The 21,255-nt window shown below is 39.6% G+C and overlaps 1 protein-coding gene across 1 annotated transcript in view; it reads right to left on the reverse strand.

Annotated features, from left to right (window-relative positions):
- FMN2 (formin 2) overlaps window positions 1-21,255 on the reverse strand; it is a 383,202-nt gene that overhangs the window by 267,951 nt on the left and 93,996 nt on the right. The window contains exon 4 of the mRNA XM_037739857.1: window positions 19,536-19,591. Coding sequence (XP_037595785.1) covers window positions 19,536-19,591 — 56 coding nt within the window. The remainder of the gene's footprint in view (window positions 1-19,535; window positions 19,592-21,255) is intronic.

A 21,255-nucleotide genomic window follows, 5' to 3' on the forward strand; every position in this document is an offset into this window, starting at 1 on the left:
TGGGTCTTTCTCTACCACCCAGGCTAGAGTGCAGTGGTGCAATCTTGGCTCATTGCAACCTCCGCTCCCCAGGTTCAAGCAATTCTTCTGCCTCAGCCTCCTGAGTAGCTGGGATTATAGGCGCCTACCACCACACCTGGCTAAATTTTTTTGTAATTTTAGTAGAGACGGAGTTTCACCATCTTAGCCAGGCTGGTCTCGAACTCCCGACCTCATGATCTACCCGTCTCAGCCTCCCAAAGTGCTGGGATTACAGGCGTGAGCCACCATGCCTAGCCAAACCAGTTTATTTCTGAAATAGCCTTATTTCCAGTCTAGGAACATTTGCTATTAGGATTTTCCCTGAAAACATTTCAAAGGTAACCCTGAATTTTAAAGGCAGTCACTCCTTTTTAAAAGTGATCACTGAATGAGTCTTCCGTAAGAATATATAAAATATTTTTGGCATCCATATGGGCATAGGCAAATACCCTATGAGCATGTGCCATACTGCTTATATCACATTTACTAGACCTTTAATATTTTACTGATGGTATTTCAGGAAGTGATAATAGATAGTTCTCCACAATTTATAAAGACGGCTAATGGCCAGACATGGTGGTTCACGCCTGTAATCCCAGCACTTGGTGAGGCTGAGGTGGGAGGATCACTTAAGAGGAGGAGTTAAAGACCAGCCTGAGCAACATAGCAAGACTGCATATCTACTAAAAATGTAAAACTTAGCCAAGCACACTGGCACATGCCTATAAGTCTCAGCTACCTGAGAGGCTGAGGCAGAAGGACAGCTTGAGCCCTGTAGTCCAAGGTTGCAGCAAACTATGGTCACACGCCAGTATGCTACACTCCAGCCTGGGCAACAGAGTGTGACAGTGAGAAAAGAAAAGAAGAGAAAAATGAAAGGGAAGGAAGAAAGGAAAGAAAAGAAAGAAAGAGGAGGGGAGGGGAGGGGAAGAAAGAGAGAGGGAGGGAGGGAGGAATGAGAGACAGAGAGAGAGAGAAAGAAAGAAAAGAAAGAGACAGGCAGGTTGGTAACAACCGGCCAACATATGGGGCACTTTGACATCTAAGTGTTGTCTTCCTTTCTAAAAACACACAATCGACCAGGAACTCTTCAAGAAAAAAAATTTTGAGTAGAAAGAAGGGCATTCCCTTGTTAAGGGTAAATTTAATATGAATAACAGATGAAAAGAGAGGAAGGAGGAATGAATAAAGAGAAAGGAAGACAAACGCAAATAGGAAGACAAGCCCCAGACTTGTGGAAACTCCAGCATCAGACACCTGCTCATACAGATGTGGCTTTGCTCACTCAAGGCTGGAATGAAAGGGAAAGAGAGGATGAGAGACTTCTTGTGCTGAGAACTATTTCTTCAGAGTGTTCCAGGGTTTCCTGGAACGTTCCAGAGTGTTCCAGATGATCCCATAGGCCATGGTAAAGAGCCATAGGTCCACATGCACACACTTCTCAAGCACCTGGGAGGCTGACACTTATACTCTAGACTTGATTTTTACATATTGTGGAAGAATAATTAACAGGCAATATAAATATTAAGTATAAAACTATACCCCTACCCTCCTTGCTAAGGTTAAACTCTGGATCCAAGAAAAATCTGCACAAAGTGAAAAGCAAACACCTCCTTTATTAAATCTCAACAGATATCCAACCCATTTGCAATGGAAAAAATGCAGATGGACAAGACAGAAAAGAGTATTTACTACAAATGAGGCATTTTTGGTGCTATGATAGATGTGATAAAAATCTTTAGAGCTGCCTTTTTTTCCCTATATCCATAAGGAAACGTAATTTTTTTTTTTTTAGATGGAATTTCACTCTTGTTGCCCATGCTGGAGTGCAATGGTGCGATCTTGGCTCACTGCAACCTCTGCCACCCAGGTTCAAGTGATTCTCCTGCCTCAGCCTCCCGAGCAGCTGGGATTACAGGCATGAGCCACCACCTATAGCCTGGAAATGTAAACTCAATAGTCTTTCCTTTTTTTTTTTTTTTTTTTTTTTGCAACAGAGTCTTGCTACATTGCCCAGGCTGGCTGGCCTCGAGCTCCTGAGCTTAAGCGACCCTCCTAGCTGAGCTCCCTGAGTAGCTAGGACTACAGGCACACACCAAGGCACCCAGCTAAATTTAATAGTCTTAATTCTAACCTCCATTACTTCTTCCTTGGAAACTGTGTCTTTTGCTACAACGTTTAATTTGCTAAAGGTCAATCAGGATGTTTCCTGACAGCTGAAGACAACCGGTAATTTAGAGACACAACCCCTAAAAGGGTTGGGTTTATTTCCTTGATTTTCTATTGTTAAAAAAAGAAATAGCCCTTACTATGACAGGGAAATGAAAAATAATTTACTTTTCAACTAATAAAGGAATGCAACATACTTTAAATAGGCAAAATATTTGAGAATTTATATGTTATTAAGGCATATATACATGCACATACACACACACTCACCCCTTAAAAGCTCATGATTTTTTACCAATGGCTACGCAAAAGACTAAAATATTTGTAATGCACAGTTTGGAAAAAACTATATTGCCATATAGTTTTTAAGTAGCCCATAGTGAAAAACAACATAACCATTTTTTTATTATTTAATTTTATTTTCGGTCCTGGGATACATGTGCAGGACATGCAGGTTTGTTATGTAGGTTAACATGTGGCGTGGTGGTTTGCTGCACCTGTCAACCCATCACCCAGGTATTATGCCCTGCTTGCATTAGCTACTTATGCTGATGCTCTCCCTCCCCTCACCTTCCTAACAGGACCCAGAGTGCCTTGTTCTCCCTCTGTGTCCATGTGTTCTCATTGTTCATCTCTCACTTATAGGTGAGAACATGGTGTGTTTGATTTTCTGTTCCTGTGTTAGTCTGCTGAGGATAATGGCTTCCAGCTCCATTCATGTCCCTGCAAAGAACATGACATCATTCCTTTTTGTGGCTGCATAGTACTCCATAGTGTATATGTACCACATTTTCCTTATACAGTCTATCACTGATGGGCAATTGGGTTGATTCCATGTCTTTACTATTATGACTAGTGCTGCAATGAACATATGTGTGAATCTATCTTTATAAAAGAATGATTTATATTCCTCTGGGTATACATCCAGTAATGGGATTCCTGGATCAAAGGGTATTCCTGGTTCTAGGTCTAGGAATCACCACACTGTCTTCCACAATGGAACATAAACATTTTAACAACCTGTATGGCCACTATACTTAATTCCACTCTGCAAATGTATGATGCTAGTTAAGTACCAGAAGAAACCCGAAGCCAAAAAACCAGCACCCAAATTTATCGTAATAAGGAGTACAACTAGTATTTGTTACACTGGATTAGTAAAATGCACAGGTCATTTTCATTTTTTTTTTCAGCATACTCTTAAAGGTGACCTTTAATTATTAGAAAGTATTTCTTGAGTTATGCTGGTACGTGACTAGGGTTTCCTTTTTCCCATGAATGATGATCATATAAAAAGGTTAGTTGATAAATAGCATGTAAGTAGATTCAGGAGTTTTCCAAAATTCAGTTTGTAAATGTTATTACCTTGGCCAGTTCTTTTTCATCATAAATTGGAATATAATGAAAATAGCATAAAAATTAAGGATATTATTGTATAAACACACACACACAGGCACAGTGTTCATGCCTGTAATCTCAGCTCCCTCCGAAGCTAAAGTGGGAGGATCATTAGAAGCCAGGAGTTTGAGACCAGCCTGGGCAACATAACAAGACCTCATCTCTACAAAAATGAAAAAAAAAAAAAAAATAGCCAGGTGTGGTGCTGTGTGCCTGTAGTCCTAGCTACTTGGGAGGCTGAGACTGGAAAAGCACTTGAGCTTAGGAGTCCAGCCTGGTGACAGAGTGAGACTGTGTCTCTAAAAGTATATAAATAACAATAGTAATACAAAGAAAAGGATCCAATAATGGGCTAGAGCAGTAACAACGATCACACCTCTTTCTACATGGATTTCTGCCCCACATCACAGGCCAGCTAGTCCCATGTGGCACGCAAAGTCAGTGGTAACAAAGGTCATAATACTAGTGACTGGGAAGAGTCCTGGGATTTTTTTTTAACTCTTCTAATTGACATAGCCAGTCAAAAATGTAAACACATCCTTACACATGATACCCAGTACCAGAAAAAGATCTCTTAGGTAGAATCCACTTAAGTTTTCTTTCAGTTACTTTGGACTGTCTTTCCCAATCTCCAACCACCTCTTCCTGTTTACAGAAATGGGAAGAAAAACTACATTTACGGACTCCCTTACAGCTAGATTCATCTAATGAGATGTAGCCACACAAAGATTTAGAAAGTAGAATGAGGTAAGGATCATATTCCTGTGTCGGGAATGCTCTATTAGCAAGTAAGATCTGAAAACAAAGCTTCTTTTCAACAACATTCAAATGTCCACTTTCCAATTTGCAACAGTGGCCTCAAAAGTTTTAACTCCCCTGATAATAATCCAATTATTTTTGGTTTCTTTGAAAAGTGTCACCTTAGACATAGACCCTTCAAATCTTCCAAACTTTCCAAAAAATACCTAATTTCATAGTAAACATTTTTGTTTCATACAGCTAGCATAGTTTCTGGTTCCTGCGAAAGGCCTGACTGATATACCCAGGTACCAATATTTCAGAATAAATTATTTTTTTAAATCCACCTTTTTTCCTTAAAAAAGAAATTAAAAATTAAGCAAGTGTGTCACTTTACTTCAAAACAATTATCATAATGGAAAGATACACAAATTCTTAAAATTATTTTCAGTGCTAATTTTCTAACAGAAGTATATGGTGCCATGATGTATGACATATCACCTTTTTTGAAAAGATGGTCCTTTTTTGTTGTATGTGAGAACCTCATTAATTTCCCCCAATGACCTCTGACAATCCTAATATGCAAATTCATTTAAACACATCTGTCACATCATCACTTTTACTGTATTAACTAACTCTACAAGGTGCTCATTAATCAATTATAGTTCATGTGATTCAAGTACTCCACCATCACCTTCTCTGACTTCAAGAAACTCCAACTTCTGCATGAGTAACAACTTTACTTTATACTGTATTTGTATCATGTGGTTTAAAACATCCAAAAATCATTGATAAACTGACCCTGGCAAAGCTAAATCATGGTGGATAATAACATGGTCTGTGTTAAAAGGAGAGGGATTTGGGGTTGGATCTAATTTCATAAATGATCAATTTATTAGTATTTATTGTTCTGTTATGTATTTTATTCATTTTTGAAATAAAGTGGTAACTGAGGCACTTAGGTAATAAAAAGTTGAGATAATAAGGAACTGATATACCCCATAAGCTTCAAAGGTTTTAAAATGTAAGATACAGTAAGAACAGGAGCTAAGAAATGGCAGAGAAAGTAGCAATAAGAGGACAAAATTTCAAATCTGAATCTTTAAAAATATACAGCATTGCTAGCCTTGTGGTGCCAGGAAGATGGAAGTGTCAAAAAATTCATGACGATGATAATCAACAGACTGCAAAGACAAAAGACTAGAATGTTTATGAACAGGACTTTTTGTACTGATTTGTTTGTTATCTGATTATTTCAGAAACGGAGTCTCGCTCTGTTGCCTGATCTCAGCTCACTGCAACCTCTGCCTCCCTGGTTCAAGCAATTCTCCTACCTCAGCCTTTCGAGTAGCTGGGACTACAGGCACATGCCACCATGACCGGATAAGAGAGAGAGAGAGAGAGAGAAAGAGAGAGAGAGAGAGAGAGAGAGAGAGAGAGAGAGAGAGAGAGAGAGTGTGTGTGTGTGTGTGTGTGTGTGTGTGTGTGTGTGTATTTTTAGTAGAGATGGGATTTCACTGTGTTAGCCAGGACAGTCTTGATCTCCTGACCTTGTGATCCACCCACCTCGGCCTCCCAAAGTGCTGGGATTACAGGTGTGAGCCACTGCGCCCAGCCAGATCATTTGTATAGAAGCGGACATGGAACAAGAGTTTGGGGCGACCAACTATCTGCTTCTTACATTATTCCCATTGTAGAGAGAACAGAAAACCAACTTGCTAGAATCTTCATTCTCTTTATGACCTGTCCTTACCTGCACCGTAAAATCCCGGCCCTGCATTAATGTTACAGTCTCCCTTTACTATTCCACACAAGCAGAGCAATGAAGTGCATCTCAAATCTTAACCGACTAGCCTGTTAAATAAGGCAGGCCATCCACTACTACAGAGTAGCCAAATGTATGTAGAATTTTGGCTCTGAATTTAGCTAAGTCTTCAAAGAATCTTATCTGGCTTTCCTTATCTATGGCTATCAGTCAAGGGCCGGCTGGCTCTCAGTGAGTACCAATTCAGAGAGTCAGCTGAGATATTTTCTGTAGAGCTGTCTAGAGAAAGTTGCATTGCTGGTCAGAAGTAAGAACTGATTTCTAATACAGGTTATTTTCTTTCAGGGATTTATAAAGAAATTTACATGGCAGATATTAGTAATTATCAGGAAAAAAGGCCATACATTTTTCTTGCCATTGAAGCAAGCACTCTACTCTCAGGACCCACACAAAGTGGATGAAGCTCTGCAGGGCCCACCCCTGACACAGCCGAGATGTCATCTCAAAGAGACTGCCAGGAGCTCTGTTGTCCGTGGAAAGCCCTCGAGTTAGGAGCCTGTTCCTCTGTGTCCAGTGTCTGGACCTTAATCTTGTCTCTTCAGGGTGCAGCTAGATAGAGCCTATCAGATTCTCAAAGGACTTGACAATGGAGAAATGCACTTTTCATTATCTTCAGGCTTCCACACTTTTCAGATAGAGTCTCACTCAGCATTTCCAGTGATTGTGCAACAGCTTACCAAAGGCTAATGGGTTTCCCTATCAAAAAATTTAAGTATTAATGACTCTGAGTTGAAAAATAAATTATAAGATTTTGAATGTACATACACAGAATTCTCTATTTAGTGTATTTTTTATGCATACACAAGACTGACATACGCTAAAAGTCTATTCTAAATAAGTCCAAAAGAGCTTTAAGTAATATGAAAACATTGAAGCTATCAAAATATTATCCCAAACTTGAAAAGAGACATGAGAGGTTTTTGTTCAGTACAGTGCTAGGTTTGATTTTCTATTTATTGGCTATTTTATAATTTTACAGAGGCAGCATTTAGATTGTAGATTTAGTCCAGTAAAATACAAATCATTTCTAGCCCATGAAATGGATAAGCCCAATGATATGGCGATAGCTTTGTCTGATATTAACCAGTTTTTTGCTTTGTTTTGTTCAAATTTAACGCAACAATCTAGTAAATCACCTCTATATACACCCAACTTCCCAAAGGCTCTTTGGACTGGCTTAACATCCTGCTTGCTCTCTCAATAATTAACAAGTTGAATAAAATCTTTGATGTGCTTACTTTAAACTTGAAAAAAGATTTAAATAAATTTTGTTGCAAAAAAAGAAAAGGGAAAAAGTGACCTTGGCAATTTTATACAGAACTTATATAATGGGTGCATCCTTATAGATGGAGGTTGAATCTATTTTTTTGTTAGTCCATACAATAAATAATGTACTTTCTATATCACCAATTTTGAGATTATTGTACTTTCAAATACTGTTTCCAAACCCTAAATCATAAGTGGTACAGTCTGCCATCCACTTTGGCTCAATAATTATATACAGTAAGTCAGCCAAAATTCCTCCATTCCTGTATAATCTTATATGTGGGTGGTGATGGTTAGTTCTTATAAATTGTTTGAACACTTGCATATCACAAAATACAAGTTTCCATTAAAAAATAAAATGTTCACCAAAAATATTTTTCCAAACAGAAGATTATCTGATTCCCAGAAAAAGAAAACATTACTGCAACATTAAGGTTATAACTGTCAAAAAAGAAGCCAAGATACACTCAAGTAAAGCTTTTGCTGAAAAGTTAATTTGCTCATCTTTGAAACTTTATTATGTTTATTATGTAAGCAGGATACTTTTAAAGCCTAGAATTTAAAAGCTGCTTATTAGTAAGTTAACACTGTAGTAATTTATTTTATAAATTTTAACATGACATATATAATTCATTTCCTACCATATTTAGATTTTAAAATTCTGCTAAATTCTAAGGCAACATTACTGGCCAGTTAGGATACTCCTAGACGTCTGTAAAATAAGAATTCTACTCTTTACAGAATCATATAAATGCTCTACTTCTCATGTTCTAAATTCAGAAACATTATAGTTTTGGAACAAACCAATGGCATTCCAGATTATAATATGCTAACATCTGCTACATATGATCCCACAGGGAAAGAAACCAGGTGTTATATAGATATGATTTTGCACAAAACTAAAAAACGAGCAATTTTAAGTTTGAAAGGGAAATTTCAGGAAAGAAAAGAATATTAGAACAGATGGTAAATGGTAAATAACTTGCCCAGGGCTTCTTAAAATAGAGCATATTATGGGAAAGAGCCTCACACACTGAGCTGAGATGGCATCTCTAGAATCCGTATTATGAAATACATGATGAATTACTGAAATTACAATATTTCTAAACTGAAATGGAGATGGCAGATCTCTTTCCACTCCTTCACTGATGAATGATAAATGGGGTGTGGAAAGGAGAGGCATAAGTCAGAAAGCATAATTGACTCTATTACTTTTAACATCTCTTTAGCATAGCAGCTGGTAAGATGGAAAGGTTAAAGTCATGATTGTTAGTGAATACACACAGTGGAAGTAATAAACATTTGGGGGAGCAAGCCGGATAAAAAGGGAGATAAACAACAAAAAGAACCAGACTTTTTGGTTTCTGCTCACATATTCAGAATTTTCTTTCTTCTTATTTGAGCTAGAGTTGTGGGAAGGTTCTGGACCATACTCTAAAGCAATCTATTCCTAGGCTGGGTGAGGTGGCTCAGATCCATAATCCCAACAATTTGGGAGGCCGAGGTGGGCAGATCATGAGGTCAGGAGATAGAGGCCATCCTGGCAAACATGGTGAATCCCCATCTCTACTAAAATTACAAAAATTGGGTGTGATGGCATGGACCTGTAGTCCCAGCTATGGGAGGCTGGGGCAGGAGAATCGCATGAACCCAGGAGGCATAAGTTGCAGTGAGCCGAGATTGCGCCACTGCACTCCAGCCTGGCAACAGAGCAAGACTCCATCTCACAAACAACAAACAACAACAACAACAAAATATATATTCCTTAATTGTCTCAAGTAACACAAGGAAGAAAAGCATGATTTTATGACAGCTCCACTTTCCTTTAGTGATCTATGGATGTAAAGTGCAGCTCAGTTTTTTACCTCCTAATCTTTCCTTTTATTAACACCCAACTATTCTCAAACATCTTTTTTTTTTTAAAGAAAAATCTTCCTAAAGAAGAAAGGCTCAAGAAAATCAAATGGAGTGGATTTGGACTCTTACCCAGAGTGGCAGAGCTGCCTTTTGATCCTGTCCCTCTAATGGAATTACTCTCTCGGCACTGCTCATGGTCTCTTTATTGCCAATTACTATAGATTTAACCCTGTCCTTTAAGAGGAATCCGAGACTATCAATCATTCCTTCCTCCTCAGACTCTTTTCTTCTGCCTTCTATAATTTGACGCTGCTCCTCCTCATTTCTTTCTCTGTTTCCTCACTGGAATTTTTTTGGGGGGCTGAGTAGAGACTTTGTACTTAGCCTGCTCTCCTCTCTGTGTACTGGGAGAGCTCATCAATTTTTACATCTTCAATCTCTATAGTGATTATCGTGAGTTTTTCTCCCTCATCAATGCTTCACTTCCACATTGTGACTGCTTTGATTATGCCACCCTGTTCCTTAAATTTTAAAGTGCATCTGAGGGTATAGGAAAGAAACCAAACCATAATGCTCTCCCCATTCTCTCACTCAACAATGAAAACAGAGGACTTCTGTGACCTACATCATCAAACTGTGTAAAGATTTTGTCCTTCCAGCAACCAATCAATTCTACTATGGACACCAGACGGGTATCCTCTAATTCAAATAAGTTCGGACACTATCTCCCTGGAGGTAGCGTCAGGTCCCACAGGTTGAGGGCCCGTCCTCAAAACTGCCCCCACTTCATATGCAACTCACAGGTCCAGGTCTCTGGAACTTCTGACCAACTGGCTATAAATCCGGGATCCCCCCACCCCTTCCTCAGGTTCAATGGGTTACAGCAGCTCACAGAACTCAGGGAAACACACTACTGCTAACTAACTAGAAGTGATGTTACAAAGGATACAGATGAAGAGATGGATGGGGAGAGGCTTGGGAAGAGGAATGCACCACCCTCCAGGAAAACCATGTGTTCAGCAGCTATCTGGAAGCTCTCCAAACCCTACCCATTTGGGGGGTTTTAATGGAGGTTTCATGAGGTAGGCATGATTGATTAAGCCATTTGGCCACTGGTGATCAACTTAACCTTCAGCCCTTCCCAGTTCCCAAGGCTGGGGGCGTGGGGCAGAAAGTCCCAACTCTCTTACTATGCCTTGGTCTTTCTGTGGACCAGCCCCATCCTGAAGTTACCAGACAACGGTATCATGCAAAAAGACACAAAGCACTTGGAAGATTCCAAGGATTTTAGGAGTTGTATGCCAGGGGATGGCAATTGAGACCAAATGTATATTTCACAATATCAAGCATCTCATCCTCCAGCAAAATATTCCTTTGCCTGTCCTGCAGTCTACCTAGGCTTGGGAACATCTTCGGATCATTTCTCTACTTCATTGTCTCTTAAACTCAATGTGCACCAGAACCACCTAGAAGATTATTAAAACACAGATTGCTGGGCCCCACCTCCACAGTTTCCAGTTCAGTGGCTCTGGGTACGGCCTGAGAATCTGCATATCTAACCAGTTCCCAGTTGATGCTGATGGTTCACAGACCATGCAGCCCAATTTATACCCTAGACATGATTACCAAACCCATCATTTCAATTCTTGGTTGCTACTTTTCCTGTATCACATCAGCACTGTAGTTGAGAAGTGCTGGAATTACTTCGAGAGTTTAATAGCTGGTCCTCCTAACTGGCTCTACTCTCCCTCTTCCTATCAATACTACATTCCCTTGCCAGGTAATTGTTCCTTAAACTTCCTTGCTCATTGGTACTTCCTTTCAAAAACTCATAGCTCCCAACTACTGAGCATAACATGCTTTAAATCCTCTATTAGGCTCAAAAGACCTTGAATAACCCATAAAATGTGGCTACACCATCACTCACGCTGCCTACTGCAAAGGGGTATTGTGAAAATTTTTTTTTTTTCCAAGACAGGATCTCATTCTGTTGTACAGGCTGGAGTGCAGTGGCACGATCATAGCTCCTGCAGCCTTGACCTCCTGGGCTCAGGCAATCGTCCGGCCTCAGCCTCCTGAGTAGCTCATGCCACCATGCCCAGCTAATTTATTATTATTATTATTGGTAGACACCAGGTCTCCCTATGATGCCAATGCTGGCCTCAAACTCCCAGGCTCAAGTGATCCTCCACCTCAGCCTCCCAAAGTGCTAGAATTACAGGCATGAACCACCACACCCAGCCTTATTGTGAGAATGTAAAAAGATACAGTCAATTCTTGTTATTCACAGTTTTGTCCTACAAAGTCTTTGTGAACATCAAATTAGTGAATACTGAAATGCTGCTTCTAGAAAAAAATACAGGTTTAGATTCCCGCAAGCCTCTGGTCACATTTTTGTCAACCAATGTATTACTCTGTTAGAATGTGTGTTCCTGTTGAAAGACACCTACTTGATATATATTTCTGATTTACAATGGCCAAAAGCAGTGTCACTCAAGCCTGAACAAAACTTATCTGACACGTATTTTCGCCACAAGGCATATCACAGCCTTCTTGCACGTAGGAACATTAGACAACATGGCAGCACTATGCTTGGAGGTAATTTCAAACAGGGAAACCATCAAGAAAAAGCACAAAAGCGTGAAAACACAGCCACAAAAATACTCTTATTTACAGAACAAGAGCCGAAAGAAGCAGAGCTTCACCTCTGTCAGCATCAGCTGGGAAAAGCGCACATCAAGCAACTCAAATTTCTCACCACATGGTGCACAGGTTTGTGATTGGCCATGAAACCACCGTATGAATATGATTTGGGGGCTTCGAGTAAATTTTAGCAGGTAGGTGAGTTTGCAAATCCATGCAAATCCATGAATAATGAGGACCGCCTATGTGATGAAAGCAACTTTGAAAACTGGAGTATTAACCGAGCACGGTGGCTCAGGCCTGTAATCCTAGCACTTTGGGAGTCTGAGGTGGGCAGATTACCTGAGGTCAGGAGTTCAAGGCCAGCTTGGCCAAGATAGTGAAATCCGTCTCTACTAAAAATACAAAAATTAGCTGGGCATGGTGACGTGCACCTGTAATCCCAGCTACTCGGGAGGTTGAGGCAAGAGAATTGCTTGAACCCAGGAGGTGGAGGTTGCAGTGAGACAAGATCGTGCCACTCCACTCTAGCCTGGGTGACAGAGTGAGACTCCATCTCAAAAAAACGAAAAAAAAAGAAACAGAGTATTGCTCAACTATAACAACAACGATAAATAGCTAACATTTTGAGTGCCCAGAGCACCTCCAAAGTGTTTTACATAAATGCATTGAAACCCCACTAAAAAAAAATGTAGAGATAGGAATTCTTATTATACCCATTTTATAGATGAGAAAACTAAGGCACACAGAGTAAAATGCTCTTCCTAAATTCTGACAAAGACTGTCTCCTTGATCAAGATCTAGCCAGGTTCCTCTGAGCCCTCTTCTCAACTAGGCCTTAACCTTGGCCTATAAAGGCTTTAGCAAACATTAACATAGTTTTGAACAGCTAAAGGCTGCATCCCAAAGATAACCCTAGCCACCTTTAAAGCACTGCCTAAGAAATCTCAAGGCTGCCAAAATAACTTACTGATTGTTTCAGCCTTCACCTGAGGATAGGGCTGCTCTTTCTTAATCTCTGGCAGACCACAGACTACTGACTTCCTGTAACTGCGAGATAGCAGACACTCCTGGTCTAATCTCATTTACACTAATGAAACCTTTACAGATTTTCACTTCCACTCATCCTTCTCCCTATTCCTTTATTCTCCCTTTACAATGCTTGGTCACCTCTGTACAAATCAAAGTTGAGTTTAGTTCACACTGGACTCTTCCCCATCGCAACAGTTGACACTGATATAAAATCAGTCCATAGCATTTTAACTAATGTCTGACTTTGTTTATCTTTGACAGTTCCACATTTAAAAGTGGAATAACTGGGATTTGTGCCCAGGAAAACTGGTCCAAAGCCCAGATCCTCAACCACGATCGTAGGAATATAAGCAAATGTTCTACCGCTCCCCAAACGCACCCTAGATTGAGTCTTCTCAAGTCCAGTGTCTAGAACAAAGTCAAGTTTAGACATATTTAGATTAAGAAATAGAAGCAGATTTTTTTCAAGGGAGTAGGCATGCAGAAGAAAAATATATATAAGACAGATATGAAGGATCCTAAAGATTTTTTTTAAAGCTTTTTTTTAAGGCTGGAACAAGCCAACATACAGGAAATCGTGAGTGATAAGGCTGAAGACAGAGGATGGCAAGGGAAAACCCCGTGTGTCAAACTCAGGAGTCTGAACGTTTTCTCAGATGCTATGAGCAGTCATTGGGTGTGTCTAAGCAGATATCGGACATAAGTAAGCTTGGATTTTAGAAAGATAACTCTGGAGGCATTGTGGAAGAGAGACTAGAAGGCCTTAAGGCTGGAAGTAGGGAGACCCATCGGGAGAACATTGCAGTAATCAGATAACACTGAACTGTGGGTTAAGACACTGTCAGGCTTCAGCCCGAGGAGGCCCGGGAGGAGGAAAGCAAACCCGGGTCTCCAGGGTAGCTATCAGCTGAGCTGCCCCTCAGGTCACCTGGACTATCATGCTTCACCCTGGACCCTATCGCATGTTCTCTTCCATTTCTCTACCTTTACTCTCTTCTCTGAACTGAAATACTCCTCTTCCCTCTATCTGTCCAAAAATCATGATTTGATCTAAATTTCACCCTTCCTAAGAAATTGTCCTTAACTGTAGTCTCTCAATAACCTTCCCCCTTTTTGTTAAGTTTATCTCGGCAGAATTACATTGCATCTCACAAATCATTTCACGGACATGAAAGAGGTACGTTCTTCTAACTGTCTGCTTCTTAGTACCCAAGACTCTGCCTTATAATTCCTTGTATTTCCTTCAGTATCTACCACCAATACCTTGCAAACAGTAGGTCAGCAGATGTTCAACAAAGGACAAGCCTCCTTTATAAGCAGAGAACTTTTATCAGCTCCACCATCCCTTTGGACTAGCTGCTTGGACTGTTAGCCTTTCTCCACAGGTCAGTAATGCTACACAGTGCAAACTAGTTTTACACCACCTAAAACTCAACAGAGCAAAGATATGACTTCATTTCACCTCCAAGCCGGCCCACCCCAAGGAAAACAGAAACAATCTGTGACATCCAATTATTTCTTCACATTCTCATCTCAAGTTCTAACTACTTTCCAGATGTTAGCTGGTTTTCATTCTTAAAAGTCGGAGTTTATTATTATTTCTAAGCTCAAATGTCTACATTTTTCTCTGAACTCCTTGGCGTTTCTACAGAATAAAAATTCTTCCTCCACCAGAAAAAAAAAAAAAATCTTTCTCTCAACATGGTATGGCAAACACTTTTCACAATGTTACCTGTCTTCAGTGTCAGCACTGCCACAAGAGTATCCTGTCCTCTCTTTCCTTCCTAACCATCTCTCACTTGCCCCTTCCCAGACTCATTTGGCCACAGTATTTATTGGTTAAACTATTTATTCAGGACCTAACAATGATCAGACAGTGAGGAAGACATCAAGGATGACCAACTCATGGTTTCAGACCCAAGTATCTCTCTCTCTCTCTCTCTCTGTCTCCTTTAAGATCTGTCGCCCAGGCTGGAACGCAGTGACAGGATCCCAGCTCACTGCAGCCTCGGCCTCCTGGGTTCATGCGATTCTTCCGCCTCAGCCTCTCAAGTAGCTGGGAATATAGGCATGTGCCACCACGCCCAGCTAATTTTTTTTGTATTTTTAGTAGAGACAGGGTTTCACCATACTGGCCAGGCTGGTCTCTTAACTCCTGACCTTGTGATCCACCCGCCTCAGCCTCCCAAAGTGCTGGGATTACAGACATGAGTCACCGCGCCCGGCCAAGACTTGTTTTTCTTATTCTGCTTTATATTTTAGTTATTTACTTGTCTTACGGATTATTGTTTTGTTGGTTTCTAATTACCTTGCAAATTCATATTGCCTTTTACCCTGGAGTTGAGAAGGACCTGACATTCAATAATGTTTCTTTAGTGCCCTTCCAGACGTCTAAGACATTCTACCCCAATTCAAATGACTTGTTTTTCTATGTCTCCAGCATTATTTCTTCAGAATTACTTTTACACCATCACTTTCTTTTGATCTGATCAGTGCTTCTTTTGCTCTTCAAACTTTGCTTCTGAGTAACTAAGCACCAGCCACTAGACTACCCCACACTGTTCCATCTGTTCCCTTGACTTGTTCCTAAATTATTTCTGAAACTAATAAATGGAACTGAGTGGCCATTCTGTAAAGAGTACTATAACAGATACTTTAAGGAGATCCAATTATATATATATATATGTACTTCTTCAAGGCTGGGTGTGGTGGCTCACACCTGTAATCCCAGCACTTTGGGAGGTCGAGGTGGGCAGATCATGAGGTCAAGAGTTTGAGACCAACCAGGCCAGCATAGTGAAACTTCATTTCTACTAAAAAATACAAAAATTAGCTGGGTGTGCTGGTGGGCACCTGTAATATATGTAACTATTCGTAATATATGTGACTATTGATAAATAAGAAATATTATAATGTGCAAAGACCCAACTTTCAGTTTCCTGTTATTTTCAATTCTTACCCAAAGCTAGAGTTTTTAAAGATCAAAATTTTACTCTATTTCCTTTCCAACTAGTCCATTTACATTGGAAAGATATCAAGAGTATTAGAAAAGTACTTCGAACAAAATTTTTATGTATAATTTCAAAAGCAAAAAGTAAGCTGGAAACTAGGGGGCCACCAGGTAAAGCATGTTACCATACACCAATATTTAACTTAGAAGCAAATGTTCTTGGATAAAATAATTGACACTAAGCTATTATATACTATAGAGTGTAAAAGCTTTACAGTTTAAATAATATTTCAAATGCCAAAGGATTGAAAAAAATCAAAAGACAGTCACGTTCCAGTTTTATGACATAATCCTTCAGATATAGCAGGCTTTCAGCATATTACTTGAAATTAAAATAATCTGTAAGTGAGGTCTAAAGAATGTAATTTTATTTGAAAACCTAATTCCACAGGATCATCAATAAAAGCCCTCAAGGAGTAGCTACAGTCCATTCTTTTCACTTAAGTGTCAGCTGTATTTGCTTTAAGCATCAGACTCTCTGGCAACACCATAGCCTTTGACTCCTGTGAGTTGAGGAAAGGCTTTATGAGTCATGTGTTTTTTCTAAAGATACTGAGCTCTCAGAATTATTAACTACAGAAAGAGTAAAAGTCAAAACTCATTCAATAAATTCCAATGTGCTCAGATTGAGAGAACAGGTGCCTGAACACACATCTGAAGAATAACTTAGAGAGGATGCTTTCCAACTCGGCTGCAAGCCTCTGACTAAGCAGTCCTGGGGATCTCAATTACGACCACAGAAGAACACAGGCAACACTGGGTGGACCAGACAAATCTCTTAGGTTCATCATTCATACCTAGAAAACTGACTTCAAACCTCATTTCCATCTGCAGTGGTGATTTAGAGATACAGAACTGCCATCTAGTGACTAAGAAGGAAAAAGCAAGGGCTTTACATGAAAAATATTTTTTTATGTTATAACAAAGCACGAAAGTTAGTAAAATTAACACAACTAAGCACCCAAAGTTCTAGTAAAACTTCAAAACATGTAAGTGAACTAATGTGCCTATTTGCATCTATAATATATCTTGACATCTGACTCATACATAGTATAATTTAAATAGAATAAATTTAAAATAAACTTCTCATCTCATTCATCTGATGATTTTGGCATGAGATAGTCCTAAATAGCACAGGGTGATTACCCATGTAAAAGTATAACTTTTATTACAAGTATAAAACAGATATATACTAGAGTAGTGGGTCTACCCTTTATCAAGTGTGTGATCTTATACAAGTTACTTTCACCTCCTATAATCACTTTCTTTAGCAATGAAATATACATTATAATAAAGGATTATTGTAAAGATTTTATAAGGTAGTAAAAGAACAGGTGTACAGTAGGTTAGGGATTAATTTGAGTTTTCTGTATCCCCTTTATGGCCAATTACTTTAGGCTGTCACAAAACATACCCATATCATCTAAGAAAAGATTCAGCCCATAAAATAAATGTATGACAAACAGTTAATGATTCCAAAAGTAAGTGATGTCACTGTTGGGTGCTTAATCTCGATTGCTTCCAAATACTGTTACCTCTCAATTAATTTTCCTGACTTCTAAACACTGGGCCGTCAACAAGGATAAGATGTAACATTGATTCAATCTATTTCACCTTGAGTCTTCAAGTTGTAGTATCAAGTGCTTTTAAATAACCTACTCCATTAGGTTTCCTGCTTATTGCAATATATTTTACCATGGTCCATAGCTCAGAAAAAAACACTCTATAATGTTACACATATGAATATATATGGTGAAATAGCATAATATGGAAAGCAATGTTGTACATGTTTTGTCATTGTTGATATTATCAAATACTTCCTATCCAGGTTTTCTTTGACATTATCATATAGAACAATTCATTCATATGCATCCTGGACATAAGAATGTAGAAAAACCTAATATATTCCTTTAAATCACAATTTAGCCATGCTTAAGAAAAAGGCTAAGAAAATGAGAGAAGATTTGAGGGTACTATTTTTCTTAATAATTGCTGACTTTACTATTTCTTTGTACCTTTTTATCTTTCTTCATCTTATTCACTGTGGGCTAATCACTGCAAATAATTAAGTAACCATGAGCTGAACCTACCATGCCTCTCAAGTGGCGCCAAGTTGATGTAGGCCTCTGCTCCCATAACAATAAGCTGGAAAAACGTGCCTTTTAAATGAACTGTCCTTAAGGATAGCTAATCTAGCTGCAGTTTTGAAAAGCACCCAGGTGCCTGCAGTGAAATGAGGAGCGAAAAGCAAAGCATCCAGGTGCTGTTTTCAACCAATGTTTAGCCCAATTTCTCCTCCAGGGGGAGCACGACTTTCATGTATAACGCAGGGATGCTTTTCAAAAGGGAAGTCACTCTATGCTTTGATCAGCAATTCTTTAATTTTACAGAGAAGAACCCTATGTCCCAGGTAATCTAAGCATGTTGTCATCACACTCACCAGAAATAGATCCAGGTGTAAAACCCAGGTATGTGTCTCCTCATTTTCTCCTAGACCACTAACAGAACCGAAACCTCTTTCTACTGTTCATTTCTAATAAGAAGTTACTGTCAAAAGCATAGTTGGGTGAAAATATAAATAAATTAAGCAAATGGTTTTATATCCAAAAGAGCAATTGCTATCCACAATTACTATTCCATACAAATGTTTCCTTTCTTGCATCTTTTTTTTTAAAAAATAAGAAGTCCATTTTAGCATAAGAAAAAAAAAACACATAAAATTTGGCTTCTTTGCTAACTGATATGGTTTGGTTCTGTGTCCCCACTCAAATCTCATCTTGTAGTTCCCATAATTCCCACATGCTGTGGGAAGGACCCAGTGGGAGATGACTGAATCATGGAGGTGAGTCTTTCCCGTGCTGTTCTCATTATAGTGAGGGGTTTCACGAAATCTAATGGTTTTAAAAACGGATGTTTCTCTGCACAAGCTCTTTTTTGCCTGCTGCCATCCACATAAGATATGACTTGCTCCTCCTTGCCTTCTGCCATGATTGTGAGGCCTCCCCAGCTATGTGGAACCGTAAGTCCAATAAACCTCTTTCTTTTGTAAATTGCCCATAGACGGGTATGCCTTTATCAGCAAGGCATGAAAATGGACTAAAACAGTAACAGGAAAAAAAAAAGGTTCTGTGGAAATTAAACAGATACTAATTAATGTTTCATTCACCAAAGTAATAAGAATCTTATTTGACTTTAGCAAAGCTCTGACAGATTTTTTTTTTTTTTTAAGATCATAGCCATGGAACCATTTGAAAAGGCACATCTCAGCAGACTTCCTGGAGTGGCCACCATTTCCTGCTGGAGCCAGCTGTTGTTGGGCCCAACTCTTTGGCTGGATATAGAATGAAGCAGCTTCTGAAAAGCTTGTACTCAGTTCCACTTCAAGGCTGATTTTCTATGCAAATAATAAATGAAAGAAAACATCCCCTTCTGCCTGACAGGATTCCCCTGCAGGCTAAGGGAAAACAAGGGCATCCTAGCCAGCCGGGCAGATGGAAAGATAAATCACAGAGTCTGTCACAATCTTAAGACAAACAAGACAGATGGGACTCTGACATCTTAATAAGATCGTCTCACCTGCTGGACAGCATCCAAGCGTTTTTTTGGAGTTTCCGAAACAGCAGATTGAGACTCTAAATTGGAAAGGAAGCAGACAGTCAGTATCTTAAAGGGCAATTTTCCTATTTCTTCTAACAGAAAATAAAACTTTCACTAAAATATATCATTAACCATAAGCACCAAAAAGATCCAGTCTCTCTTCCAATTATATAACTGGGTTATTAGGATATGACTACTTTTCAGTACATGTAATAGATATAATGACAGCGCTCATGCCATAATTGGGATATTCCTATGCCCTTCTCTGTACATCAACTATCCTTATTTGCCTCAATTGCTAGTTTCTAAATTGTGCCAGAGAGTCCTTCTAAGACTTTCACGGATTGTATTACTCACTTAGCTGAAGTCTGTTTCATGACAGAAGCCGCCTCACCAAGGTTGAAGAATGGGATCTCAAAAGCCTTGTCTAACTGTCGTCAAATTGCCTTTTGATTTCAATGAGAGATAATGAACACCGTCACCAAGAGACACTGAGTAATAAGGGATTCTGAAGGGGTTTTTCTCTTTTAGTCCTCATGTCATTTGAGAGTCTATAAGGCTGCAAATTCATTATGCTACAAAACCTAAGGCATAACCAAGTCAGGGATATATTTTTTTTCTTAAGCTAGAGGGCACTTTCTTCTAAGTGAAGCTTAGAAGAAATTTAAAAACAAAATTTAAAAATAAAAGGGCCTTCAGGATAAAAATAAAAATGAAAGGGGCTTCAGGAATCCCTCATGCTCCCTGAATCAGAGCCTGAAAAAACACTAATCTCATCCATCCACTGCACTTTTCAGATGAGAAATTCAAGGCCCATAATGCAAGCGGTTGTTGGCAAGGTGAAGACCAGAGTTGACATCTGCTGACTGTCACGTTGCTCCCCTGACTGGCATGCAGACCAGACCCTGGACACAAGGTACAGCAGTCACTCTTTATGGTCATTTTGACATTTCTGATGTAGCAGCATGGTAGCTGATGTATGTGCCAATGCTACAGAAAATAAGAGGCATTTAGTATTTAAACAGCATAGGATACTGTTAAGCTACACTCAGAGTTTTTCATTTCACTCAGATGAGAATCTGCCTCTACAGGCGCCCACAAGACCTGGTTTCAATGACCTCTACTCCCTAGCCTCTCTACCCACCTTCATCTGTCCCAGCTTGCTCACCAGGCCAGCCACTCTGGCCAGCTTGCTTGTCTTGTAACACACCAGTCATGCTTCTTCCACAGGGCCGCCAAAGCCAGAGTGGCTGCTGCCTCTGCGCAGAGCACTGCACTCACTCTTCTTCCCAATAGCTCCAAGCCCCACTTCTGTGGCTGCTCCAGCCTTTGTGGGCACACTGAAGTGGCAGCCTCACCCACTCCCCAGCACGCACCACACACTCGCCCTTACTTTCTTCTAACCTGGATCATCACACCATATACTCTCTAATGCATTTGTTTGCCTACTTATTTATACCTCCTATTCCAGGAGAAGATAAACTCCGTGAAAGCAAGAATTTTTGTCCATTCCTCCCCCACCCCCATTGTATCACCAACATCCAAATAGTGCCTGGTACTTAGTAAGTGCTTAAGATATTTGTTGAGTCATTGTAGGAGTAAATGAAAGAATAAATGGAAAAGCAAAACAGTGATCAGACCATGCAAGTGGATTCCACCATGAAAAGTGAGGTATCCTGGGCAAAGAAGGAGAGAGTAA

Source organism: Cebus imitator, unplaced genomic scaffold, assembly GCF_001604975.1.
Source record: "Cebus imitator isolate Cc_AM_T3 unplaced genomic scaffold, Cebus_imitator-1.0 Scaffold75, whole genome shotgun sequence".
Classification (NCBI taxonomy): Eukaryota; Metazoa; Chordata; class Mammalia; order Primates; family Cebidae; genus Cebus; species Cebus imitator.